This window comes from Poecile atricapillus, chromosome 27, assembly GCF_030490865.1.
Source record: "Poecile atricapillus isolate bPoeAtr1 chromosome 27, bPoeAtr1.hap1, whole genome shotgun sequence".
NCBI classification, from domain to species: domain Eukaryota; kingdom Metazoa; phylum Chordata; class Aves; order Passeriformes; family Paridae; genus Poecile; species Poecile atricapillus.
The window spans coordinates 6,079,423-6,106,688 of NC_081275.1; the positions used below are offsets into that span (position 1 = coordinate 6,079,423).

At 49.2% G+C, this 27,266-nt stretch overlaps 1 protein-coding gene across 1 annotated transcript; it reads left to right on the forward strand.

The window, feature by feature from the left end:
- The first annotated feature begins 5,019 nt into the window (after positions 1-5,019).
- Positions 5,020-27,266, forward strand: CRHR1 (corticotropin releasing hormone receptor 1). The gene is made up of 12 exons (XM_058858006.1): positions 5,020-5,110; positions 15,068-15,187; positions 16,358-16,443; positions 17,437-17,543; positions 17,886-18,006; positions 18,490-18,643; positions 18,889-18,949; positions 20,283-20,355; positions 21,411-21,496; positions 23,884-24,019; positions 24,196-24,237; positions 24,879-27,266. The coding sequence occupies exons 1-12, from the start codon at positions 5,020-5,022 to the stop codon at positions 25,017-25,019; spliced, it is 1,218 nt and encodes a 405-aa protein (XP_058713989.1). The 3' UTR covers positions 25,020-27,266.

Consider the following 27,266-nt stretch of genomic DNA (forward strand, 5'->3'; position numbering starts at 1 on the left):
GAACAGTCAAGATGTGGATTTTGGGACAGAGCTGAAGGGAAAAATGTCCAATCCCAAACTGAAATGTCTCTGAAGGAGAGTTTAATAAAATTGCTTTAGAAAAACAGCCCTCCCCCAGGCTTGTGTCCATCACTCCAATCTTCCTCAGCAGCCTTTGCCCCTGAAAATCCAGATCCCATAGGAGCTGCATGGATTGTGTCCTCTTCCCCAGATTGTTTATGCCTTTAGCATCCAACACCCAAATGCCTTTAGTCATTTTTTCACCTGTCCCCAAAAATCCATGTCTCTCTTGACAGATAAATGAAGTCAGAATTATTTATGGAAAGCAAGGGAGACCAGAGCTTAATCCAGGAAAACCTTTAATTGCTCATAAATCAGTTTTTACAGGGTATTATTAATTTAGCCCTGATTGATATTCTTTTGTTAGGATCTGCATCCAGCACACTTGGAGATAGACTCCAAACAGAATAAACACTCACCAAAGCTCCTGTCTACACACCACAGGGACTGGCCCTCTAATACAGATAAATTAATAAACTCGCAGATTGTAATGCCAGATGGAGATGTTCTCTCTGCCTGCTCTCCGCCTGAGTAACATCAGCCACGGAAAATCTCCCCATGGGTCTTGTTTTGAGCCTTGTTCCATTGCCTGAGCTTTGCCCTGATGCCTTGATGCTGGCAGGGTTTGGTATGGGGTTTTGGAAAAGCAATGAAGGAGCAACAGGGGCTTGGCAGGGCGGAGAAGAGGCTTAGAGGAACCCTGAGATCATGGTTACTGCCAGGTCTAAGACAGAGGTGTAAAGAGGGTCCTTCATGGACCAGATGCTGCCTGGGGGTTTCATTTGTGGATTCAGTTGAGGATGAAACTGTTCCAAGCAAAAGCCCTCAAAGTGGAACAGGTAAGAAGCTCCCCAGCTGCAGAAAACAGTGTCTGGAAGTCAGAGGAGACAAAGACAAAGAGAAGACACTTCCTTCTGGTAGTGAAGGCAGGAGACATGGGAATTTGGAGGCACCTCCAAGCACATTTGAGGCTCATCTCTTTCAGTCAGGCCACCTCCAGCTGCAGTCCTGGCAGGATGTGCTGCTCCTTTCCTACACCACTGATGCTGCTTTGCCATCTGAATTTGGCATCCAGCTCTTGTCATAGTCACTGCATTTAACACACAAAGTCTGGCACCTGTTGCTGCAGGTTCAGAGTCAAGAACAGGCTCCATCCCAGCCTAATGCCCAGGGAACCTCAGCAAAGGTCCAGGGCAGGAACTGCTCAGCCCTTCCCTGCCCATGTGTTCCAGGAGGTCTCTCCTCTTCCACACCCAGTGTTGTAGTGGGCAGCAAGCCCAGCCAAGCCAGGGAGCAGAGCTGATGGGTCAGAGAGGTCCCTACAGCAAGGACAACTCCAGAGTGGCTGGTGTTGTCCCTCCTTCCAGGAAGGTTATGGTGGCCATCACTGTCCACTGCTCCCACTGCCCTCCCCAGCTCTATGCAAAACCCCTGTCTCCCATAGCTTCAATCCCAGGCTTCAATCCCACTAGTTGCTCTGCTCTCCAATTACGGCCCCTCAGCATTGGACCTCCTAGATTGCTAATTAGGCTACAAGCCATCTATGTCGTGCTCAAAGCTGTCAGCCCTTCCTGCCCTGCAGATCCCCTCTTTTTTGAGACATTATTGTGAGGGGGACACATGTTTGTCTCTGGGAGCACAGTGCAGGGGGTGATGCTGCAGTTGGATGTGAATGTATTAATTAGTATCCGTGGATTGCTTTGGAGAGTGAAAGCATCACAAGGGACCACAATTCCTAATTGTTATTAATGGATTTTTTCTGCCAGGTCAGTGGCAGGTCACAGAGACATGACACCATGTGTGGTTGTGTTGCTCAACCCCGCAGCAGCAGCCAGACTCCCAGTGCTGATGAGCTGACACTGTCCTAGTCCACTGTGCTACATCTCCTGGCCCAGGAGACCTGCCACCCTGTCCCCTCACAGGCACAGGAATAGCTGGTTTTTTGGGTTTCTTGGAGCCCCGGTGGCACCAGGACATTGTTGGTGTGTCCAGATTGGAGAGATCTGCCCCACACGGTGCCCCACAGCCTGAGTGACCTGAGGCAGGTGGTCCTCAGTGCCTCAGTTTCCCCTCTGAAACAGCCCTGGCATGGTGGGTGGTGGGATGCCAAGCACAGAAGAGGTTTGCTATGTGTGGGATGTAGGAAACATGGGAGCAGTGTCAGGTTTTGGTGTCTGACCTGTGCAGTGAGGACTGGGGGGGCTGGTCCTGCTATAGAGAATGTGAGGAAGAAAGGAAGGAGCTGGTGCTCTATGAGGTCCAAGGTTAAACCAGAACCATCCATGTGTATAAAACAGGGATGTTACAGAGCCTGGAAGGGAGCTGGGAAGATGCTGAGGCAACAGCAGTGGAGACAATGCTGGCTCTTGATGGAGAAGAAGCTGCTGCTAGTGCAGGCCCTCACGGGGCCTATGAAGCTCCCAGCAGAACAATCATCCATCCCTGTGGGAGCAGCTCCCTGGGCTAACTGGGAGCTCTCTGCAAAGCTACTGCTTCCAGAGGAGCAGATTGCCTTCCTTCATGGACAGCTGAGGGCTCAGCTGAGGCTCTCCAGGATTTTGGCAGGCTGAAAGAGGTCACAGAAGTGTTCCTGCCTGCAGAGCAAGATCTGCCATAGCTGTGTGAAGGCAGGGCCAGGAGGCGGAGGAACACGGCCCCTTTCTGGCCTGAGCATGACCCACTGCAGTGTCGGGGCTCTTGAGGTGAGCTTGGCTCCAGCCCAGCCAGGCTGGGCCCTGCTGGGCACCATGTGGCATCTTACAGAGTAGTGATGCTATGGCACAAGAAGCTCTTCAAGGAGGGAGCTTTGACCTGTTCTCTCTGTAAAAGTGTAGGGAGGGGTTGCAGTAACCCACAAATAGCAAAACAGATAAGGCAGCAACCAGCAAGTGCCAGATAAGAACTGTTTTTTTCACTGGGGCAAATCCCCCTGCGGCTGCCACCAGCCCTGCTCATTCCCCTCAAAATGCTGACAGGAGTGGGACAAAACCTCTGCCTCTGTCAAGTGCTTTGGCCACACTGCCCAAGTCTCTGACAAGACTCATAGCCTGGTAAAAATGCTCTTAGTTCTGTTTTGGGGATCCTTTATTTCCTTTCTTTCTTCCTTCTGTAGCTGTTTCAGCTCATTTACAAAGCCTGCAAAGAGCAGTGACTGCTCCATCCACACCCCTCTCTGGCTGTGGCTTGGTCTGTGTGCTGCTCAGCGCCAAGACTTCTCCCTGTGTCTGGAAGGAGAATGGCCACTGCCAGGCTGGAGCAGGCTGCCATTAGGAGAAACACATCCAATTAACACTTGAAAGCCTGTTCAGGTAGACAAACCATCTCAGCCATCTTTTGAGCAGAACTCTTCTGTCCCAGCTGCCCATGCCACTCGCCACAAGGTGCAGTGGGCACCAGCTGTGGGCATCAACACAGAGGGGAACAAACTCCCTGCACCTTGATTCCTCCCTGTCTAGAGTTTGGGTGGTCTCAGCTTTCTGAAAGGAAACTCAGGAGGTGCTGGGTTCCTGCAGGACCAGCACTCAGGAGCTCCTAGCAGCTCCCATGCCAGGGCAGGGTTGAGCTGCTGGATCCCCTGTGCCATCTGGAGCAGTCACCACAAGGGAGCTATTCTCAGCTCCATTTATACGTCTGCCTGACATCTCTCTTGCTGTCAAATCCAGCTTCCTAAGGCAGTAAACAGTTGATTGGAAAAGAGTAAGTGGGTGCTGAACTTGTCTCTGTGTCTGAATAAATCCTACAAATGCCTTGGTAAGGCATGAGGATGGCTGGGTGTGCCAGCAAGAGCAGACAGTGTTTCTATGGCTCCGTTCAGAGCAGTTTGGGAGGTAAATGGCACTCAGGAAGGGTCAGGCACTAGGAATCAGCCTGGCTGATGGGGAGGTTGTTTTCCCCAAGGAGCTGGGAGTATGCCTGCAAGCAGTGGAGCTGCAGCCCTTCCTGCTTTCAGACTCAGGGCTGATTCCCAAGGGATCTGTATGTGATGTGTTTTGGGGCACAGCTCTGTCATTTAATCAGTGACTTTTCTCCAAGGGGTTTGGTCAGTCGTTTGATATGAAAGAAGTGGAGTTGAGCCTCATCCACCATTAGTGCTGGTGGAGCAAAGGGGATGAGCCTGCGTCACTCTTCTCTGAGCTGGAGGACAGAGTGGACAGCCACTTGTGTAAAAATCTGTGCTCTGCAAAATATCAGGTCCCCTCCTTCCCTCCTCTGGCACCCTGGTGAGCTGTGAGACCAACAGCACCATCCCTCTGCCATCCTTGCAATCCCTTCATCCTGGCAACTGCCTTTCTCATTTTTAGTTTCCCCAAACTCCTGCAAAGGCACAATAATTCAATAATCATTTTTCAAAAATAGCTCCTTGTGCAGAGTTTTAGCAGAGCTGGGTAGATCGTGGTTGGTGCCTCCTGACTCAATGGGAATGCTGGTGTCTGCTGACAATTCTCCTGGAAAAAAGACTTCAGCCAGAGCTGGTTGTCTGTGGATCAGATCTCCTTAAGGACGTGTATGAACATCTTCCCACTGACAGCTTACAAGGCTGTGATTTCAGTAAGGGATTGAAAATCTAAGTGTGGTGTCAGGCTCATCATGTTTCCCCTGTCTGCTCTCAAGACTGAAAGATGCTAAACCAAAAAGTGTTGATTAAAATGTTGATTTTAAAATGTTGATTAAAATAGCAGAGGTTCCACGATTCAGTAGGTGCTGCAGGAGAGTTTGCTAAGTGGGGTATTTGAGGCAGGACAGGATCACTGGGTGGAAAACAGAGCAGTCCCGCAGCCTTGGGTCTGGATAAGCAGTTTCCCTAGGAAACCATCCTGAAAATGGTACATGTCCATTGTGCAGCTTTGCAGGTGGTACCCACCCAGACATGGGCAAACTCAGATCTGACCCAAGGAGGCATCTGGGGATGGGGAAGCAGCATATTGCACATATAACCCCAACCCTGTCTGCTCTCTCCCCATGCAGGCATTTCTCCTCTGGGACAGCCCAGTTGCAGCCTCCATCCAGGAGCAGTACTGTGAGAGCCTGCCACCTGTCACCAACCACACTGGTGAGTGTCCCCCAGCCCACTCAAGCCACCCCCTGGGGATCCAGTGCTTGGTAGGGGGTGTCAGGGGTGTCTCTAGGCTCACCTGCTGCAGCCTCCTTGAAGGGTGACAATGGAGGCAGGTAGAAGGTGCAGATCTCAGGAGATGAAAATAGAGAAAATAAATGTCTGTTGGGCAGAGGGGGAGATGGACAAAGAGATATCAGGGCTGGCTGCCTCGTCTGTGCCAAGCCCAGAAACACCAGGACTTTGGCCCCTATGTCCACCCCTCTGTATCATCCCCTGCTCAGGGACGATGATTGGAGGTTTTGACTTTTTGTGGAGACCACGTCACCAGTGTAGTGTGGCCACTGTGGCTCCAGGCTCAGCCACCTTTCACCCCCCAGCACTGTTACACAGATGCCATTGAGCTCTTTGGGAGGCCACCAGCCACGAAGAGCTTCAGGGGACATCGCTAGGGCCAGGGCTGGCTCAGCCCTGATGGGTGGGAGCAGCAGGGTCATGAACAGCCCACTCCTAATCAACACTGTACATGGGTTTGATCCAATCAGGTCAGAGCTTGTGCCAAAATTGGCTTTTATCCTATATTCAGGAGGTGACTTGGTTGTCACCTCAGACAGGTCTGGTTCAGTGACTGGTTTTGAGGGAGGAGAAGTGTGAGAAGGAGTGTAGCTCACAAGGACAAGGAGAAAAGTCTTCCCGAGCTCTGGGATGCTGCAGTGTTGATTTTCCATGACTGAATGAGAATCAGACAGGGCACCAAGGAACTCTCCATCAGGGTGATGGCTGGCCACAGGACTGGGCACTGAGGAATGGCCATGGAGACCAAGAGCTGAGGGATGGCTGCCCACCACCCATTAAAAGCAGCATTAACAGCTCCTTTTTAACAAATTCCGTCTTGGCACTGGCTGATCCAGTGTCTGGCCAAACCCAGACTACCTTGCCCTGCAAGAAGCTTCCCAAGCCCACAAGGTGGAGGCAGAAAGCCAGGGGACAGCAAAGTTGCCTGTGGAATGGCAATGCCTGGATGTCTGGTCAGCAAAGAAACACAGTTACCACTCATGTGCTTAGCTCCCTGAAGGTTTCATCACCCTGCTCAGTGAGGGCCTGCCCTTGGCCAAGTTAAGCTGTGATAAATCCTGATCCAGGGCAGCAGGCAGGTCCCAGAGAATCCTCATGCCCAAATTGTGGCCTTTTCCACCCACTACTGGAACCTCCCAAGCCCCAGGGAAAGGTCAGAAAGCAGGGAGATTTTCTGCTGTGGTTTGCTAATGGATTGCCCTGGAACCACCATCATCCTCAAGCACTGATCACTGCTTTCTGCAAGGACTGGGTTTTGCTCAGTGGGGATTTATCAGCATGATTCCAAGCAGGATTTAGTGCACCTCAGTGTCCATCTCCAGGACAGAGGGGAGAATGTGAGGCTTCAGATTTGCAAACTGTCCATTGTCTCAACACATCCAACCTGCAATTCCTGAGCAACTCATTAATTTGGATGGGGCTGGCACATGTGAGAGCAACTTCTAGCTGGAGGAGGGGACTTAGAACAAGAGGTAGAGGTAAAACTAATTGTCTTATGTCTGCTTGGGAAGTGGAGTTCAGCACCAGTCCTGGTCCTTGGGGTCCCTTTAGGCCCTGACTGATGGAGACAGCAATTCCTATGGAGGAATATTTACTAAACTGGAAATTTTTATTTGAGCTGTTTAACATGAAGAGTTGTTAGGATGATGCTAATGAGAATTTCAGCAGGGCCCTGAGACTTAATTTGTTAATGTCTTCACAACCCTTGGGAAATGACACATGCTGATAACACGAGCCCAGTGGACCCCCAGCATGTGGCTTGGCAGGGGATCTGCTGGATGCATGGACAGGCACTGCCTCGTGCCTGTGTGCACCATCCCTCCTCTGAAACACAGCCCAGCATGGGCTCTCCTGGCTCACCAGTCCCTTAAATCTCTTGGTTTTAAGGAGGATGTCTGCCTGGACAGTGATGTCAGCAGAGTGTCAGCACTCTCTAGACATGCACACTGAGCTGAAAGAGTCTGTGCCACAGCAGTGGGATAGAGGGTGGAGGCACACTGGGGTGATGCTGTCCAGGCTCAGAAGGTGCAGGTCATGCAAACTCATCCCAGGAAACGGAGCACCTGGACCTCACAGAACTCTCCTGTCCTGCCCTCCTATCACCATGGTTTCACCCATCTTCCTTCAAGCCCCCAGTGCAGGGCTAATATCCCTGGGAATTCAGGCTTGTTGTCACGCTCCAAGTTGATAGTTTAGGTATCCATCAAAAATTCCAGTCTGTCAGCCCCTGATTTTGGCTGGGTCTGGGACATAGGGGCACAGCTGGATGCTCCATCAGAAAGCTGCCTCCCACAGTAGCAGTGAAGAAGGAATATCAGGCTGGACTTGAGGTCAACGTGGTGCATTCACAAAGTCAGGTCAGCTGCCCCCCTAAACATCTGCAAGCCATGAAAGTCTCAGATTAGGCTTCAAAAGGAACACAATGAGGATCAGCATCCCTTGTCTAGGGTGGATAGGTGCTGTCCCCAGGGCTCCCAGCCTGACTGATTCAGACTATGGATTTCTCTGGCTCATGATTTCAGCTCCCCGGGGTCTGTGTGCAGCTGCTTCTCACCCTGTCACGAAGTCCATCTGGGAGTGTGACAGATTGGCATTTAAGAAAAAAAGTAGGAAACCGCTAAGGAAGTTAAGGCTGCTAGAGGATGATCAGAGTTTTTTCTCCTGGCCAATAACTGGCCATTTCTGAGAACTGACAGTAGTTTTGACCATTGAAAAGTGAGATCAACCTGTGAACACCACCCTTTAAAACCTAAGCCCAGGAATTTCTCTCTCTTTTTGTTTCCTGGCTGTGAAAGGTAACAGGGCTCCAGCTGGGCCCCCGTCCCCTGCCCAGGCCATGCAGCCCAGGCAGGGGCTGGGCTGGGCCTGCCGTGGCTCCCGGCTGGGAGATGGGGCCTGCGGGGCTTCTCCTGGGCCCAGGCCTGGCCGAGCTCTGCTGCAGCTTCCCCGAAAGCCTCCGGGGTGGCTGAAGCTTTTCCCAGGGGGGTGCCCAGCTCTGAGCACCACTGAGCTGAAACCCAGCACCATAAATACCTGCTGCAGCTTGAGCCAGATTTTAACCCTTTCACTACCCAGATGAGACTTGCAGATTAATCCTTTTTCCAGGGAGAGGGGAAGAGAGAGTGATCAACATGTAAAGAGACAGCATAAACTATCAAAAACAGTGAAGAAAGGAATTAAGCCTCAGATGGGAGGAGAATAAGAAGATGAACTAATAAGCTGAAATATTATTTTGTTAAAACTATGGAGACAGACAATGTTCTGAAAAAACTCCTTTAATTAATGAAAGACTATTTTGGGGGCAATGGAGTATTTCAAAGTGTGGATCTAAGCAAAGGTAATTCATTGACAGAGCTGAGCAAATGGTGAAGTAGTTTGTGATCCTATGAGATGCTGGAACAGAAAAAGAGAAGTGAAAGTTGTTGAAGAATTGTGGCCCTTAAGAGACAAAGAGAAAACTTCTGTTTTCAGAGATGATCACAGAGACAGATGAAGAGAACTTTTGCCTTTGAATACCTCATCCTTAAAATGACACCCCTTAAATCATGGTCCACGAACACACCTCAGAGTGGTGTGAAATGGGAGGAAAGGACTGGTAGCAGAGTTTTCTGGGCAGCTGGCATCAGAGAAATAGGAAGCCATGAGAAAATGGTTTTCTTGTGAAAAACTCCATAGATTGACAAAAGAGAACTTCTTCTCTCTACAAAGACTGATGAAAAGACTATAGCGAAGTTGGGACAGTTTTAACCACCAGGCTTTGTCTCTATGTTGTCAATTAAACATGGGAATGGTTGGGTAGTGGGGGAAAATGGTATCTGGAGGTTTTATTCTGGTTTCTTATTCTTGTAGTTTTGTTAATAAACTTTCTTTATTCCTTTTAAGTTTTAAGCCTGTTTTACCCTTCTCCTAATCCATATCTCACAGCAAGAAATGAGTAAGTTTTCTAGTGAATTTTAGGTAATGCTTTAAAACCACAACAATGAGGGATAAGGTCATTTCATCCACTGGGGCAACTCATTCCCTGCAGCTGCAGGACTGCTTCCCTGGAGAGGGAAGGGAGAATTTGAGAAGATGGGAAAGCCTCTTCCTAATTAATAATGATGTTTTTCCAAAGCAGCTCAGCAGAAAGCACTTGAACAGAGCGAGCTATGAGCACTTTCAAGGGGTTGTTTTGCCATTCATAGCTCCTGGATCATCCCAAGGAGTTGCCACACAATTTCTCACATCCCCCTCTGGTCCTGGCTGCACAATCCACTCCTTTGAGCTTGTTATCACAATGTAAGTGCTCAGGAGAGAGAGAGGAGCACAGAAAATTCCTTGTCAGGAAAGAAATGTTTCAGGTCGGTGCCAGTTCACCTAAAGCAAAGAAAAATGGCACCAAAGCTAAGCAGAGGAAAAGAAAAATATCTGTGGGTTTTTAACTGAAGTTTTTTTCAAGGGGGAAAGGGAGTGTAGCTTTGCATTAATTAAGGCAAATCTAATTGTTCCAGATACAGCAAAATCCTGTGGCTACGAAGCAGTGAGTGATGAGAACATATCCTTCACAGGCACTATCAGATAAGTTTGGTAACACCTTTCACAGCAGGTGACAATTTGACCAAGAGCCTTTCCACCCACTCCAGCTCAGCTTCCAAAGTGCTGACACTGCTCCAGCAGCCCTCGTGCCACTACTCTTTCAATCACTCACTGACTCCCCTGGGATGAGTCTGGAAATTAAATTCATAAAGGTCAAATTAACATCAGTGACTCTTCTCTCTTCAGTCTCATTGGCATCTCTCCCAAGGAAGAAATATTAATAAAGGAACTGAGCAAGGGTTAAAGATGCAGCAATGAGTCTAGGCAGGGACTTGAGGGCGAGACATGGTATTGGGCAGTTTTGGGAAACAAAACTCTCATCTATATGGACAATCCTAGAGGTTTAAATATATGCTGGTGTCGATAAGGCCATTCTACTCCATCATCTGGGAAACAGAGATGTCAATAGCAATTCACTGATATTCATAGATTTTATTGTAGTGGAGGAGGGAAGATAATTAAGTTTTCCAGTAGGAAACTATCCTGGCACGTCCCAGCGTGAGCAGCATTTACAGCAGCTGAACTGTACTTTGGACTGGATGCAGTGAAGTCACTGCCAGAGACTGTTCAGTTGTAGCCAAACTAGGAGGCCCGACTGGGAAAACTCTGCCAGGGAGGGATTTTGATGCTTCATTCATGCACCACCAAATCCCAGCCAACCCTAGGGAATAAACAACTTCCTGCCATGCTTGGTTATTACACAACTCCAAACACTCTGTGGTTCATGTCAGGAGAACAAGATAAGCCCCAAACACAACCCACTACATTTGATACATTATATACATATATATATATACACATATATATGCTGTAAAGCTGTACATGGATCATCTTAAGTGACAACATTGAGCAGATACACCAGATACCAACAGCACAAGCTAGGTTTGGTGCCTTTTATTTATTCTTCTCCAGAGCAGCAGCAAAGACCTGAGGGGATAATCAGTGACCAGGAATAGCAACAAGCCAAAAATTCATTACAAACACCCATAGCTATCATAATGCTTAATTAGCCTGGGTAATTATTTTACATTGAGGATCATGGAACTTGAATGCTTGGGAGGACTGCTGGGGATTTTTTAAGGACTGGAGTCTTACAAAGGTAAATAGAAGCCCCCAATGCCACCGAAAGCAGTGCTGGAGGTAGGGCGTAAGCAAGGATCTACTTTGAGGCAGCCACAGCTGCTCCCATCCTGAGCACCGACCCCTGTTCAGAGGGAAGGCAAACAGCTCCACCACCCTAATTTCTACCCGATGTTAATATAAATTGTCCCCCAGTGCCATTTTACTCAATGCCTCAAGGTGCTACTCAAGCATTTAACATCTGCGTGACTCCACAGCTCAACCCAGCCACCCCTCCCTGGCACCTGGAAGTAAAAGCCACCCTCAAAGACCCATGTTTTGGAGCAATAAGGTGTGAAATGGGTCTTTCTTCTTCACCACTCTGGTGGAACTGCCTGGGAGGGACAAAGAGATTTTTGTGTAATTTTGCAGTTGATGCATCAGACATCAGAGTGAGTTGTATTTTGATTAGATGTGGAGATGAAGTCCTGATTTTCAAATGCAAATGTTGCAGTAGAGACACAGGGGACACTCTCAGGGAGCCAGAGGCTCGAGGCAGCAGCAGCAATGCAGTCACAGAGGACATTTGGGCTGGATAGAGATAACTATGGTTGAAGAAGAGTTCAGGACAGGTAGTGATATGAGTTAAAAGCTTTCAGTCATTAGGCTCTTGAGACACCTTAGATAAATAACCCCATCACGGGATTATTTATATTATATATATATTATTCCCAAGATACGGGAATGAGCCTATAGTTCAGATTTCCGAATGAGCCTATAGTTCAGATTTCCATCATCTCTCCTGGCCTCTTTGCACTGCAGAAGGGGAGAGAGGCTTCACCCTTCCACCCTTCATAGTTGTGTCTGTGCACAGCAGCAAACTGGGATGTTGTGCTGGTGCACAGCTCTGCCCAGTATAAAGCAGGATGTGTTTACCAGCGCAGCTGTATCAGTACAACCTTTGCTTTACTCCTCTTCAGAGCATCCCAGCAATGGCTTGATGGTATAATAACACTTCAGACCTCCTGGCACCAGCTCAAGAGCACTGTGGCCATGCATCTGGTACTGCTGGACCAGGATAAACATGCTCAATCCTCTAAATTTGCTCAAAATCTTTTGGCAGATTAGCTGGGAGTGGAGAGCTTTACCCTGCCAGGTGTCACATAGTTCCGTGGCTTTAGCTCAGAGACACCTTGGAGGCCTCTGCGAGTGGTGGGAGCAGGCTGGAGAAGAATGTTTTCTAGAAACAGATGGGATATTGTTACAGTTATCCAGAGACAGTTATTGTCATAGTTGTCTCAGTATAAATCCCTGGACAGACACTTCTTTCTTCAGGAAAATGTAAATGCTTTATATTGCTTCAGAGCAGCACAACCCAAAGGCAATAGGGTGAGAAGGGATTGGAGCAACTTCCCCTGTGCCACATTCCCTGTCTCAAAGTTGGGCCTGCTCCTTCCTCCTCCAAACACCGTGTTTCTGTGTGGGAAGAAGCCAAATTAGGGGGATTGAGTGCAGGTAGGAAATTCACTGACCTTTCTCACTGTAAATCTGCAAAGACGAAACCTGTGCAGCCAATGAAGCTGAGAAGCCAGAGCACTCATGTTCAGAACCTGGAGAACAGCTCCCTGCAAACACACATGGGCCACCAAGCAGGCAGGGAAGCATGGGACACATATCATCTCCATCCTAAACAGTGTTCTAAATGCTGGGAGCCAGGTACCACTCAGGGGGAGCCGGAGCAGAAGATTCTGCTGGGTAAAGGGGATGTTTCAGCCCTTGTGGCACTCTGTCCTCACTGTTTTACTTATCACTTCCCCATCAGGAGGGGCTTTTTTTCTCTTTTCTGTATGCTGGAGAGAGCAGAAAGAGCAACATCTGCTTTCTGCAGCTTCTCTTCATCAAGCCTTTCTCAGTGTGAGCCTGGGGGAAATACTACAGCCACCCATTAGATGAAAACCTGGTGGGACAGAGCTCCAAATGCTGCCAGTGGCAGCATGGGGATGAAGCACAGGGAGAGGTCCAGGAGCATCTGACAGCCTGGCTGAGCATCTCTTTATCTGACTGCAGCCCCAGACCCCAGTGTCACCCTACAGCACCACCATGACCCATGGGACAGGGAGGGCTGAGGTCCTGGTGATGCTGGTGCACCTTCCTTGTGGTGGGACTGGTGGGACCCACTGGGTTTGGTGTCTAGTGGAATCCTGTCGTGCTCTAACAGGAGTGACAAGCACCACCCCACCAAGTGCCTTGGAGAAAGGTGGAGAAACCCTATTAAATCCAGCCTTGAGCAGATGTATGACAGAATGATGCACCTCTGTCTGGCTACATCATTTCCCTGAGTCTCTTTTGGGTTTGGTTATTAATGGCATTGCTGTGGGTTTGTTTTACTTGTGGAGAGTATCATCATTGTTGCTCTCTGGCCCTGCTGACTTTTAATTATTCACTCTTCGTGTTTGTTCTCCCTGAGCAATCTTTGTCCATCCCCCAGAACAGACCCTGGAATGCAGGAGGGAAACTGAGACAAAAGGGTATGCAAAGGAAATGGAGTCTGTGCTCAGCCCTACCAGTCCTCGGGAGGGGTTGTGATAGCTGCATGAGCTGCCATGGCCATCAGTACTGTGCAAGCCCTATTTTCCTGTGCTGCATTGTTCCAAGTGAAGCTTTTTCCTTTCCAGACATTCACAGCTTCTCACCTCCGTGGCTAACAGGGAGAGCACTAGCAATTTAACATTTTCCTTAGTTCAAGTAATTACTGGTTGTTTTCTCTCTACATGGATAAATGTAAATTTTATTACCATAAAAATTTTAATGGTGACCCTCTATTTCTCTGTCAAATTTGGGTCACAACAACGGAGCTCAGTAAATTCAAATGGATGCAGAAAGGCACAGACATGATAAAAGGCACCTTGTTTCCTACAAAATACAGGCTTAAAACAGTTAACTTAAAGGGAAGGTTGCCACAGCAACCCTACACATTAGCAAAGCTAAAAGCAAAGGTCATTGTTAAAATTAATTTCTCCCTACAAGATATGGGAGACAGAAGGTAACACTCACCATGCTCTGATGCTTCCCCAGCTCACATGCTTGGAAGCAGTTTTCCCCTGCTAAGATATTTGAAGACACTGAAAGCCCTGAAAATTTTCTCTGAGAACATCACAAAATAACAAGGAGCCGATTTTTCAGATAATTGATGAAAAGAAATATTCCTCCATAAAAACCTTCATATCATCATCATCATCAACAGTATTATGCTTTTTTTTCCTTTAGTCACTCTTTAGCCAGCTCCATCCATAGGAATTTTTGGGAAAGGCATTCAAATAACAACTACAAATCCAGGGGGAGAGGAAATGCTGTGTTCTCACACCCAAGGAGCTGTGAATTGGGGTGTTTTGTCTCAGGTAATGGCAATTTCTGTCTCTGTGCCAACAGCACAAACATCTCTGGTACCCAGGAGTGGTTTGGGCTGAACTCTACCCCTTCCAGCATCTCCTGCTCTCTCATTTTCTGCTTATCTTGGATTGTAGTATATGAATATTGCAGCCATTGTGCTTCCAACCTCACTGTGAGGTGGAGCAGGGACATATTTAGCTACAGTACGTGTTGTTCTAAATATACACAAATTATACATAAAAGAGCCTGCAATCTGGCCTCCCTAATGCCTATGTTAGCACACTTGTGTAGATGGGAAAAGCACACAAATCCTTGAAATCTGAAATAGCAGCAATTTTGGAGTTTTCTACCCAGGAAAGACTGGAAGAGACCAACAGGAATGGCTGGGAAGGAGATTTTGCAGCCAGGAGGTGTGAGATATTTGGAGGGGCTTAGAACTAGACTGGATGCACCACTGAGGAAGAGCAAGTCTGGCTTATTGCCTGTTGTAGGGCTAGATGCCAAAGTCACGGCTGAAGGAAGGAGCAGGGCTGGGAAACCAGAGCCGAGCAACTCCAAGTGGACTTGGAAGTCAGGTCTAAAGTCAAGTTTGTGCTATAACTGGGCTTAGCCCAGTAGTAAAGACAGGACCAGAGTAGTAGTCATGGCCATGATGATTCAACCAGCCCTTGCAAGTTTTGCATAGCCCCTATTTGATGTCTGGCATGAGGGTTTTCTGGGGGCTGAGCTTGTGGTTAGCCATCAGCTCATCCAGCAGCCCCAGCTCTCCAGACAAATCCTGACCTTTCAACAGCCTGGAAGTGGTCCATGGTGACCCACAGACCTCTACTAACCCTGTGCACTTGGTCCTTGCAGGTCCCCAGTGCAACGCCTCGGTGGACCTGATTGGCACATGCTGGCCCCGGAGCGCGGTGGGACAGCTGGTGGCTCGGCCCTGCCCTGAGTACTTCTATGGCGTGCGGTACAACACCACCAGTAAGAGGGGCAGCACTGCTGGGAACACGGCCAGCGAGGGCTCTGGGACACAAGCGACAATACACCTCTGGGAACAAAGCTCATCAACCATAAAGAAAGCAGTGCCTCAGACCCCAGATTTCAGGGAGGGTCGTTTCAGAAAAGCAGCTTTATAAGCAGGTCCTCCTGGGAGGAGGAGAGGGCTGATATCCCCGTCTTGGGGACAAAGGCAGAGAAGTGATCTTGCCCTGGCCTTGGAGGTGGTACAGGGGTCTGAAACCCCTAGCTGAGCAAAGACTGGGGGACTTTGAACTCATCCCCTCCTGGAACAGGTGGCTGCACTGTTACTGCCAGTGACATGCTGGGAGTAGAGAATGAAGCGATAGCATATGGAAAGTGCCCAAAGTTGTTCCTAGAATAAGTTTGAGTTTCTGACCACAAGAGCTGTTTTTGATGAAAGAAAAACCTTGCTTCTCACAAAAAAACCATAAATTTTTCCATCTTGCACATTCTTGCAGCCATGGAGGATGGCACAGACACACAGCTCCTGCTTTGTGGTGCCTCGTGTGCTGTTGTAGGAGCCTCTCTGCATTAATCACAACTTGACCCTGTCTCTGAGCCCTTCCTACCCCATCACCCTGACAAGGCTCACAGTCTCCCATTAATGGAAGCTCAGTCTCACCCCAGTGCTGGCATCACCCCACTGGTGACACCAGTCCCAGACTCTCTGGGGAGCCTGTGCCATTCCTTCCCAATTAGCCTTGCCACCTACTGTCCTCACTGGGAGGCAAAAAACTCCTCATTGAGGGAGATAAGTGGAAACTTGTGCTGCCATCCCAGCAGAGATCATGGGCTAGCACATGATCACCCAAGCAAACAGCAGAGTGAAAGGGAAGAAGAATCTAACTGGTGCTGCTTCTGCTGCATCCTTGTGTATGGTGAGGAAGCATTGGGGTCCCCCTGTGCCAAGGGCAGACCTGGTGCAGACCCAAAGCTCTTGAGCAGGTCTGAAATATTGCAAGGAGTTTGGTTCTGCAGTTGTGACCAAGGCAGTAGTTAATTAGAAGTTGCCTTCAAAGCAGAAGATGCCACTGGCCTGATGCCAGTGCCCTGCATTAGTGACAGTCACGTCACACGCCTGTGCTCATCCCCATGCTCTGTTAACTCTTGGATGGTCATCCTGTCTTTCAGATAATGGGTACAGGGAGTGCCTCGCAAATGGGAGCTGGGCAGCACGTGTCAACTACTCCCAGTGCCAGGAGATCCTCAGTGAAGAGGTAGGAGCTTGGGAGTCACTGGGCTCTTGGCAGGAGGGCAAGAAACAGATGATGGAGTTTTGAAAGGCAACAGCATCCAGGCCAGGAATGGCCCAGAGCTGAGGACTGAGCATGCAACAGCATCCCAATGATAAAGTTACATGTGGCAATTATTACCCCTTCTTGATTTGCATTTTTATTCCCCATCAGAAATGAAGCCATGCCTGTTTCAATCTCCATTAAAAATCCAAGAGGATTGGCAGTGTGAGGTCCCCAGGGCCTCTGGGTGCAGATCAGCCCTGTCACTCTCCTGCAGCTTCCTCCTGACACAGCACTCAATGAAAACCCCGTCCTTCCCTGCTGGCAATGAAATAAAGGAGTTATTTGGGAAGCTGAAAGAGATAAAAAATGAGGATCAAGAATTACAAGTCCCTGAGTAGGTCAAGAAGCAGTTTCCCTTGAAGCAGAGAAGAAGAGATATGAGTTTTTCATTTGCAGTTGATATCAACTCTGGTATTTAAGATGCTGATATCTCTTGCCAGGAGTGGTTTTCTCACTTACTTAGTTGCTAATTCACCAATTGGATGAGTGCCTAACATAAGGAGTCATCAATTAATTCATTTATCACTCATACTCTCCCTCTGCCCAAATTCATCCCAGCCTCTCAGCTTCCCCCAGGGCAATGGGGGTGAACTGAGATATAAAATTCCAGTGAGCTCAGCTGAGTTCCAGCAGGGTTTCCCCAGAGGATGGGTTGGGATGTCCCAGCATTGCGCTGTCTCGTGAGCTGCTCTGGTACAAGTGGGATGTGAAACCAGGCTGGTGCCTCTCCTTCCCACATTAGCCCCATCTCCTTCCATTCCCTCTGTCCTGTCCCAGGGTGGGCTCAAATTGCTTCCTGAAAAAGGGCCCAAAATTTGAGGTGCAGCTGCCAAAGGTGATGTGGTGGAAGAGGTGGGTTTGTGCCAGTACCAGGGCTGTTGCTGACCCTCTGCCCATCTCCCCCACTTCCAGAAGAAGAGCAAGCTGCACTACCACATTGCTGTCATCATCAACTACCTGGGCCACTGTGTTTCGCTGGGGGCCCTCCTTGTGGCATTTGTCCTCTTCATGCGCCTGCGGTGAGTGACAAACCTGGTGCCATGTTCCTGTGAGGTCATCTCAGGTAGAGATGGACCCAGCTCCTGTGCTTTGCCATCTCCCTTACTGCCACTGCCTTCCAGGCTGCAGGGATGCTGCTGATCTCAGGGCTGTTTTTCTTCTGCTGCTTTTTTAAAGCACCTGGTTATGGAGGCAGAGTCCTCCTTTGTGCCTTCCACCTCCTGGTATTCTTCCTGCCCACTTCACCCAGGGCATGATCACAGTAGGTCATCCTTGGGGTCCCAACAGAGACACTCAGCTCCACAAACAGCACTATCCCCAGTCCCCCTGCTCTGATTGGGCCTTGTTCCTCTCTTCTCCAGGAGCATACGGTGCCTGAGAAACATCATCCACTGGAACCTGATCACAGCCTTCATCCTACGCAATGCCACATGGTTCGTGGTGCAGCTCACCATGAACCCAGAGGTGCACGAGAGCAATGTGGTAGGTGCAGCTCTGCCAGGCTGAGCCCAGTCCTGAGCAGCTGGGGGGTGTGAGGACCCTGGAGATCACAGAACCACAAAGTGATTTGGGTCTGAAGGGACCTTAAGGATCATTTAGTTCCAACCCCTTAGCCATGGACACCTTCACTATCCCAGGTTGCTCCAAGCCCCATCCAACCTGGCCTTGGACACTTCCAGGGTTGGAGCAGCCACAGCTTCTCTGTGCAACCTCTGCCAAGGCCTCACCACCTTCCCAGGGAAGAATTTCTTCCCTAAAGCTACTCTCTTTCAGTTTGAAGTCACTAAGATGTGGCTAGAAAAGCAACTTCAGGGGACAAATAGTGCTGGCTGGTGGCTGGCAGGCACCCCATGTGTATGAGAAACATGGGTTTCATTGCTCAAAGGATGGTGGGGTCCATGCTGCTCCGTGCATTGTTTGCACCACTGTGACACAGAGCTCAACAGGCTCCACATCTCCTGGCAGGTTTGGTGTCGATTGGTCACTGCTGCTTACAATTACTTCCATGTCACCAACTTTTTCTGGATGTTTGGCGAGGGTTGCTACCTGCACACGGCCATCGTGCTCACCTACTCCACGGACAAGCTCCGCAAGTGGATGTTCATCTGCATCGGCTGGTGTGAGTGCCAGGCTTCCCCTCACACAGTGGTACCCAGGGTTTAGTGATGGGTGATGCCCCCTCCATCCCCTGCTCCAGTTCTTCTTGCACACAAAGAGCTGTAAAAAGGTTGCCAGGAACAGGAGGATGGGATTTGCATGGACATGTCATCTCACTGGGTGGTTTGTGTGTGAAAGAACCCCTGTTACAATGTGGTTTTGTGGTGATCTTGCACCTCTGAGACTCACCTGTGTGTTCCCCTGCAGGTATCCCCTTTCCCATCATCGTTGCCTGGGCCATTGGGAAGCTCTACTACGACAATGAGAAGTGAGCCTATTGCTCTCATCCTCCATTCTTCTCTGTATCCCAAATCCTCAGGGATCAGCTGTGTCAGGAACTCTGTCAGGAAGGAAAAAAAGGAAAATATTCTTCCATTCATTCTTTTATCCCACCTTTCAGCTTTCTGCAGCATAAGCCCTGCCCCTGCTTGGTTTCTCTTCAAAAGACAAATGTGATTTTTAAGGAGAAAAAGAAATTAAACCAGATCTCCTGGAATAGGTTTGCTAAAGGGAGCTGGGATTTAACCAGAAGAGATCCAAATTACCCCCACCTGAGCCATTTTCATAGGCAACTGAGAGTTCATCCCAGAGTGGGAAGCTGAAAGGAGCCTGTTGAGATGAATGTCAGCTTGATCTGTTTTCCAGAGGTAGTTTTCCCTGCTGACTTCAGAAGCCCCATGCTACTCACACAGGCACTGACTGAACAGCCCTGACAAAGTGCTCCCAGGACAGGGATACACTGGAGTGAGCTCCCACAGAATTTGCTGAGGACAGAGCTGACCCAGACCTGTGTGTGTGAGATTATGCAGAATCATGGAATATCCGGAGCTGGAAGGAACCTACAAGGATCACCAGCTCTGACTCCTGGCCCTGCACAGACAGCCCAACAATCCCACCCTGGGCATCCCTGAGAGCATGGCCCAGAAGCTCCTGGAGCTCTGGAGCCTTGGGGCTGTAATCATTCCCTGGGGAGCCTGGACAGTGCCCAAGCACCTTCTGGGGGAAGAACCTTCTCCTGATACCCATCCCAAAATCCCCTGTGACACAACCTCAGGCCATTTCCTTGAGTCCTGTCCCTGGTCACAGGGAGCAGAGATGGGGGCTGCCCCTGGGGAGGAGCTGCAGCCCCTGGTGAAGTTAAAACTCAGTCTCCTCTACCCCAGCTCAACATTCCAAGTGCCCTTAGCTGCTTCTCATATTGCCCCTCCAGACTGCTCCCGGTCTTCATATCCCTCCTTTGTATGCTTCCTAATGACTTCAGATCTTTCTTATATTTTTGTGTCCAAAATTGCCTCCAGGATGTGAGGTGAGGCTGCCCCCCTGCAGAATAGTGGGAGCACTCACCTCCTTTGCGAGGAGGGTGTCCCTGCTTGTCCTGCAATAAATAGCTCCCACATGCATATGGGGCACATTAACACTCCCACAAACCCACGTGCACCTCCTGAGTTCCCAGGGAAGCTACTGCACAATGGCTGCAGCAGTTTGAGTTTTTGTGCTTTCACCTCACAGACAGTGACTTACAGAGACTGCAAGGACAGGAGTCTATCCAGGTCACTCCTATGTCAGGCTTGTCCCTGACACTGCTTGTCCTTGCCTTGCAGGTGCTGGTTTGGGAAGCGAGCGGGTGTTTATACTGACTACATTTACCAAGGCCCCATGATCCTGGTGCTTCTGGTAAGAGCAAAGTGAGCTTGTGTGCTAAATATAGAGTCCTTCGGTGTGCAGGTGGGACACAGCTGCTTCTGTACAGGGTACTGCCCCCTCCTTCACTCTGCTTGGGCTGGTTCTTCTGCCCCACAGCAGCACTGCCTCTCACCCAAACTGCCTCTTGAGCAATTTTGGGCTTGGGGTGGGCTGCAGAAGGAGCCTGGAACTTCATTCTGACAGGGATGTCCCATCAGCAGATTCCAACATGCATCAGTAGGTTCCTCCATCCCTGCCCTGGCACTGTTTGGGTGTGGGTGGATGTTTTGCCAAACATTTGCAGAAGCCTGAGATCCTTGACTCCATTCCCTGATCCTGATTCCGCCTCTCTATTCCTGGTCCCCAGTCAAGCAGCAATGCTTGATCTAAGGGTCACATGGATGGGGCTTTGTCTTTTGGGGAGGGACAAAGAAGAGCAGAGGTGGCAGGTCACAAGCTGGGGGTCCAACCTGTGTTTGCAGGAGGAAAGCCATGAACAAAGTCCCAAAACTGCTCCTTTCTCCTTGCCTAATGCTGAGAAAACTCAAGGGAGTAAAAATCAGTGGAATGATGGAATAATTGATCCTGCTTTCCATCTCCCAGCCTGTCAGACAGTCAGGCCACTACTAATTCCTGTCAATTTTGCTCAGCCCCAAAGACACCTTCCCCTTCCCTTGTTAGCAATTCGGCAGCCAGGAGAGCTGCCAGGCAGATCCTGGCTGTGATGGCAGCCACTCTCCACCTTCGATTCTTCCTCTCCCTCTACTTTTTCACCTTCAACCCTTTCTCTAGGCTTTGTTCTTCCTTGACAATCTCCTGGCATGCCCTGCTGCCCTGATCCCTTGACTAAACTCCTAAATCTTATTGTTCAAGTGCTTTTAAAAAAGGCAGACATCCTCTCATGGTGCATGAAAGGCAGTAAATCAGGTTCAAGAGGAAACATTCCCATTTCCCCTGGCTCCCCCATCTTCCCCCTCAACATTGTAGTGGAAATGGGAGGAAATACTGGGGGAGCAGACACTAACCAGTGACCCTGTTCCTCCTAGATCAACTTCATCTTTCTATTCAACATTGTTCGGATCCTCATGACGAAGCTCCGAGCTTCAACTACATCAGAGACAATCCAGTACAGGTAAGTGAAGCAATAAAATTACAGACAAAGGACTCTCTAAATATTTCAAGTTAGGGAGGATATGTTTATTACAGCCGGACACCACAGTCCTCTCCCAAAGTCATGCGTGTCCCCCTCTGCCCCTTATTCTCTATTTATTCCCCAAAGTATTACATATGCATAGGATTACAAAGTACACCTATACATATTCATTACCTGACCCTGCCTGCTCACATCTCATACAGTAATGAGCTCCACGCCCCTCTGGGCATGCTCAGTCCTTTTTTGAAATGGGTCTGGGGTCTTTTAATGAAATCTTTCTTTTCCTCAGGCTAAAACTTTTCAACTGTGTCTTGTTGGCAGCTCTCCTGCTTCTCCTAGACACAGTTCAGATCTCTTGCTTGCAGGTGTAGACACAGTTCTTTCTTTTTCACAATAGTTCATCCTCCTTGTCTCCTTCTACAAATACAACTTAAGACAAATATCCTTGGACTATTCATTTAATCTTGGCAATTGTTGGCTACATTGTATTCCCTTTACAAGCAGGACCTGTATAGGCTTGCCTTTAACTAAGCACACTTACTCCTACATCGCTTCTACCTTAAATGCTTTTTCGTTTCTTTTACTTTGAATTTTCTCATAAACTGCTCATATTCTAGTTAAAATCTTAATTTCCTAATTTTCTTAACTCATAAGAGCATGAGTGACCCTGCAGGAAGCCAACCTAGGAACTGGATTCTCTCATGACTAGTGGGGATGGAAACGGTCCCATTAGCCAGGTAGCAAGGAGATGGGAGCATGGAGAGACAGCTAAGAGCACCTCAAATGCTCTTTGGAGGCACATGGTCATTAAATCTGGCCAGGGAGAGCCTTGTGATGTAGAGTGTGGATGGCTGTTTCTGCCTTTGAAGTGAATCCTTGGGATTTGAGTCTCTTTGCAAAAGTCTGTTCTGGTAGGACCTGATGAGCTCTCCAGGCTGGGAGCTGCAAATCCTGCCATGGAGGTGAGAATTAAATTACTGCTTGACAAAAAAGCAAAAGCTGAGGAAGGAATCATGAATCGATGCCACTCCAACACCTCCTTGTAAAGAAGACAGGACTCCCACAGTGCAAGGCAGGAAGAATTAACCCGTCTTTGCCTGTTGGGGAATATTTTGCAGATAACATAAGGGGTGCATGGTCAGAGCAGCTCCCCAAAGTACCTGGAATAGAAGTATTCATCATTGTCTCTGTCTGGATCATTTTGTGGGCAGGAAATGGGAAATCTTTCTGTGCTGGGTCAAGAGAAGCTGTTTTGAGGTGAAGGATGGCTTTTGCAGCTGAGAATGGAAAAAATCTGGTTCTATTATTGGAAAATGCCAGCTTTCCTCATCACAGAATATTGAACTGGCATGAGGGGTTCATCTTGGGGTAAGCAAAAATAAAGGTTCTGGGAAAAGGTTGGTTGGCCTCAGTCAGCAATTTTGAGAGACTTTTCATTTTCCAGTATTTGCCTCATTTTGGGAGGGTTTATCAGCTTTGGGCAGAACATTTTCATTTCCCAGAAATACTCTGTGGGGCAGGAAAACTTGGAGAACTTGGTATGTTATGAACTGTGCAGTTCTGCTTAAACCAGGCAATGGACAGCCCTGGAGGGCTCCTGCTCACCTTAGGTGATAAAATGCCGATGTGTCCCCTGCTGCCGTGGCTGCTCCTCTGGAGAAGCTACACCAGTGAATGTGCCATACTGTAATTTTCCAGCTCCTGTCCTTGGGTCCCTCCAGATCCTCCATGTCATCAGCCCATTTGTGCCAGGGACACAAATGTTAGATAAGCAAAACCGGTCCTAGACCCCCTCCCTGCCCAGCTCAGACCTTCCAGGGATGACCATCTACTGTTGGAATCTGTCCATTAACAGGATCTTTAAGCAAAAAGTGAATTACTTGGCATTGTTCTTGTCCCCTGATCCAAAGGAATGATGTGCCAAGTCCAAATCCTTCCCACATTCTCTGTATCAGCACTATGACTTTTCAAAAACTGCACTTGTAATCTCATCAAGATTTCAAATTAATTACCTGAGATAAGGTTTTCACAAACTCATGTTGAAGGGTGTGAATTATTATACCCTCCTTAATTTCTCTTTAATTGAGCTGTGGATCAGCCAAGCGATCGTTCTATGCCAGCTCAAGGTCAGTCCTCTGCTCTCTGCTGCCCTCTTCTGGGCGGAGAAGCAGAGAAGGGCTCAAACCAGCCCAGTCTCTTGGGAGTTGCACTGGAAAACAGCCCAACTTGGCTCCATCCTTCCCCGGTCACTGGTTTTCAAGTCCCAGCAGACCAGTCCAAGCCACGCTGGTGCTGGGAGTGGGATGGGCAGAGTCCTTGTGCCCAGGGCTGTGCTGTATCAGTTCAGGTCCCTGTTTTCTCCCTAGGAAAGCAGTCAAGGCCACACTGGTGCTGCTGCCCTTGCTGGGGATCACCTACATGCTGTTCTTTGTCAACCCAGGGGAGGATGAGATCTCCAGGATAGTCTTCATCTACTTCAACTCCCTTCTGGAATCTTTCCAGGTAATGGTCCTCCACACTGGCTTCCATCCCAGTCCCCTCACCAAGGGATGTGGAGAAGCCCATCCTGGCTGATGCCTCATCCTGCTTCTGCCCCCTCCCAAAACCAGACATCCCCAAACCCCAGAGCTGTTCCAAAGCTCTTGGCTTGGGAGTTGGTTGTACTTGTCTCCTTCCAGGGCTTCTTCGTCTCTGTCTTCTACTGCTTCCTGAACAGCGAGGTGAGCACAAGGGGCTGGAGTTTTTTGTGGGGGTCTGGACCCTTCCTTGCAAGCAGACAAGATCAGCATGAGGCTCTACTGGTGCACAGGGCTTGAAGAGTGCTGGTCCCTAATTCCTGAAGGTCTTTGGTGACCAGAGTTAGTGCTTCACCTTCAGCCCCAGGTACATCTGCAGCCCCAGATTTTGCCCAGACAGGAATGGCTGCTGTCTGTCTCCTCTGGAGAAGGAAAATTCAACCCCAAGAACAAATGGTCTCAGGGTGCACCTGTGTGCAGCAGAGCCAAGGGTCCTCCCCATCCCAGGGAAATCCTTCCCCAGGTGGAGCCCATACACATGTGGATTGTGTATGGATGAGGGCATCTCCCAGGCTCTGACCCAAGACACAAACAGCAGAAAGCACAGGAGATGAGAGTAGAAGTGAATCCTGGGGCCAAATATTTGGGCAGCTCTTTCCTCTGCCTCCTCCAAATGCTCCCAATATCTTTGCTAACTCAGGAAAGTTTACCCCACATGAACCTCTTTTGGTACCAAATCACATACCATTAATCCATTTTTGACTGGAGGACTGAGGAGAAGGATGGCTGGTGCCTCTGAAAAATCTTTGTGTGATGATCAAATGTCCCTCATTCATCTTGCCCAGGTGCGATCAGCCGTACGGAAGCGGTGGCACCGGTGGCAGGACAAGCACTCCATCCGTGCCCGCGTAGCGAGGGCCATGTCCATCCCCACCTCCCCAACCCGTGTCAGCTTCCACAGCATCAAGCAATCCACGGCTGTCTGAGCTGGGAGCAAGAGGTTGCACTGGGAGCCGATGTCCCCACTGTGGGGACCAGCATAGGACCTGCCTGTGGTCCCAGCCCCGCAAGGAGACCGTGAACTCACTCGGTCATGAGACACCTGCACAGCTTCTGCCCTATATGCTGGGAAGGCCTGGAGGACAGGACAGCTGAGATGCTGCTTTGTCATCTCCCCGGCAGCTGTGTGACCTGCTGGCATGGCAGAAAGAGCCATGAAAAGCCAGAAGGATCTGGAGATGTTGCAGTAGCTTTCTGCCAGCTCCATCCTAGGCACGATGTCTCATGTCACTGCCTTTATCGGGTTCGTCTGCTTTCAGGTGACAGGACACCAGGACATTGCTGGGACAGATTATGGGGCTAGTTCCCTGGGAAGCTGGGTCAGCCTTCCAGTGAGCACATGATGGAATGCTGCTGGTGGGGAGGGAACTCTCTAGAGGAGCCGAAGTCCTATGTGTTGGAAGGGGATGGATGGGGAGCCCTGGAGTGATTGTAGAAATTGCTTCATGTGGCTGGATTTTTGTAGCACTGGGGTTGAGTCTTTCCCCTGTCTCTTGCTGGGTCTCCAGATGTCCTGTAACTGCTGCTTGGTCTGACCAGGTCATTTCTCATCTTGACACCTAAGGTGGGATAAAGCAATGGGATGGGAGAGGGGAGGGAATTCCCCTCCCACAGGGATGGGTCCCAGGGGCTCTGAACAGCCATGCAGAGTGGGCTTGATCTAGAGGGAAACACAGGAATTAGTTTAATCCTCTGGTCCATCCCAGATGGATCCACAGGTCTCTGCAAAGACCTGGACCTCAGGGTGACTCCATGTCTGTGCTCAGAGGGTGGAAAGGTGAGGGAGCCCTGCAGTGGAACAGTGACTGAGGTCCCCAAAGGCAGCTACCACAGAGACAGCTGTGCCCCCTCCTCCTTGCCCTGCTTTTACCTGGGTAGGTGGGCCCAATGCCAAAGCTGCTTCTTGCTCTTGTGCAGGGGATGGGACCAAACCATCCCCACACTGGGGTTAAGTGCCTTGGAGGAGCAGCAGCCTCCTTCCCTCCCTTCCTATCTCTCTCCCCATTCCGGGGACTCCAGATTGTCCCCAGTTCCCCCTCTCCCATTGCCCTCTTCCATGTAGTTACCAAAAGCAGCTGAGCAGAGAGGTCCATGCAAGTGGAGGGATTTGCCTTCACCTCTTTGGAGCCACCCTTTCCTTGTCCCATACAAGGTCTGGGGATGCCCAGGCAGGGGACAGATTACAGCACGTTTATGGGCTGTCTGCCCTCTGCATCACAGGGATTTTGCCACTGGGGCCATACAGGATCTGGTGTGAGCCCCTTCACACTTCTGTGCCTCAGTTTTCCCTCTACAAAGAACAGGCATAAAGGTTTCCTGCCCTGGGGACATATAAGCATCTTTGAAATTGCAGTATTCTGTGATTTCCTCAGAATACATCACCAGAAAGGAATAAAATCTTGCATTTATTTTTTTTATTTAAAGGGAAGCATATGGAAAAACCTCTGGGTTCTTTCTTCAAACATTTGCGAAATTCAGTAGTTTGGAGCAAAGTCCTCCCACTTCCCTCCCATTTTGATTTTCTACCTGCATGTCTACAGTGCAGCGAAACTAGAAATATTCCATTGACCCCAATAGCCTGTTGGGAACAGCAACAGTTCCCAGTATGACACAGTGACCACAACAAGGACCATAACCTGCACATGGGGCACGTTTCTGTCTTTGTTCAAGTTCAGCCACTGCCACTGGTCCCAAAAACTGCCCCTTCTTCAAAATATGGGTGTGAAAAAGACCCCTGGAGTTATGCAGTGGGAGAAGTGGCAGTTCCCAGCTCTATGGACACTTTCTCCTGGTGCCCTACAAGGAGTAGACTTGTGTCTTCTGTGTCTTGGTTTCTCTGTTGGGTACTTTGGCAGGAGCTAATAAAGATTTTCTCGCAATGGAGAAGGGAAAATGCCCAGAGATACTTTTTTTTATCATCCCTGCAAGTGATGTTGCCAAAAAATGATGTGCTACATGATAAATTTGGATTTTTCTAAAGTAGGGTATTTTGGTGGAAAGAAGCTGTAAATTGAAAAACCAAAGAAAGAAACCCAAACAGAAGCATCTGTGTTCACATCTCTGTTTTTCCCTTCTCCTCTTGGTGGTCTGCTCCAACTGATGTGACTTTGCTTTCCATAGCTGGAGTGTGTATTCTCAGTCTTGTTTGATTAAAAATACTTCAATTACTCTTA

Bases quoted from the DNA above. Each gene is read 5' to 3' on its own strand.
- CRHR1 (XM_058858006.1), top strand. From the start codon at position 5,020: ATGCAGGCATTTCTCCTCTGGGACAGCCCAGTTGCAGCCTCCATCCAG. The intron at 21,497-23,883 runs GTAAGTGAAGCA...TTTTCTCCCTAG, and splicing joins TCAGAGACAATCCAGTACAG to GAAAGCAGTCAAGGCCACAC. The intron at 24,238-24,878 runs GTGAGCACAAGG...CATCTTGCCCAG, and splicing joins ACTGCTTCCTGAACAGCGAG to GTGCGATCAGCCGTACGGAA.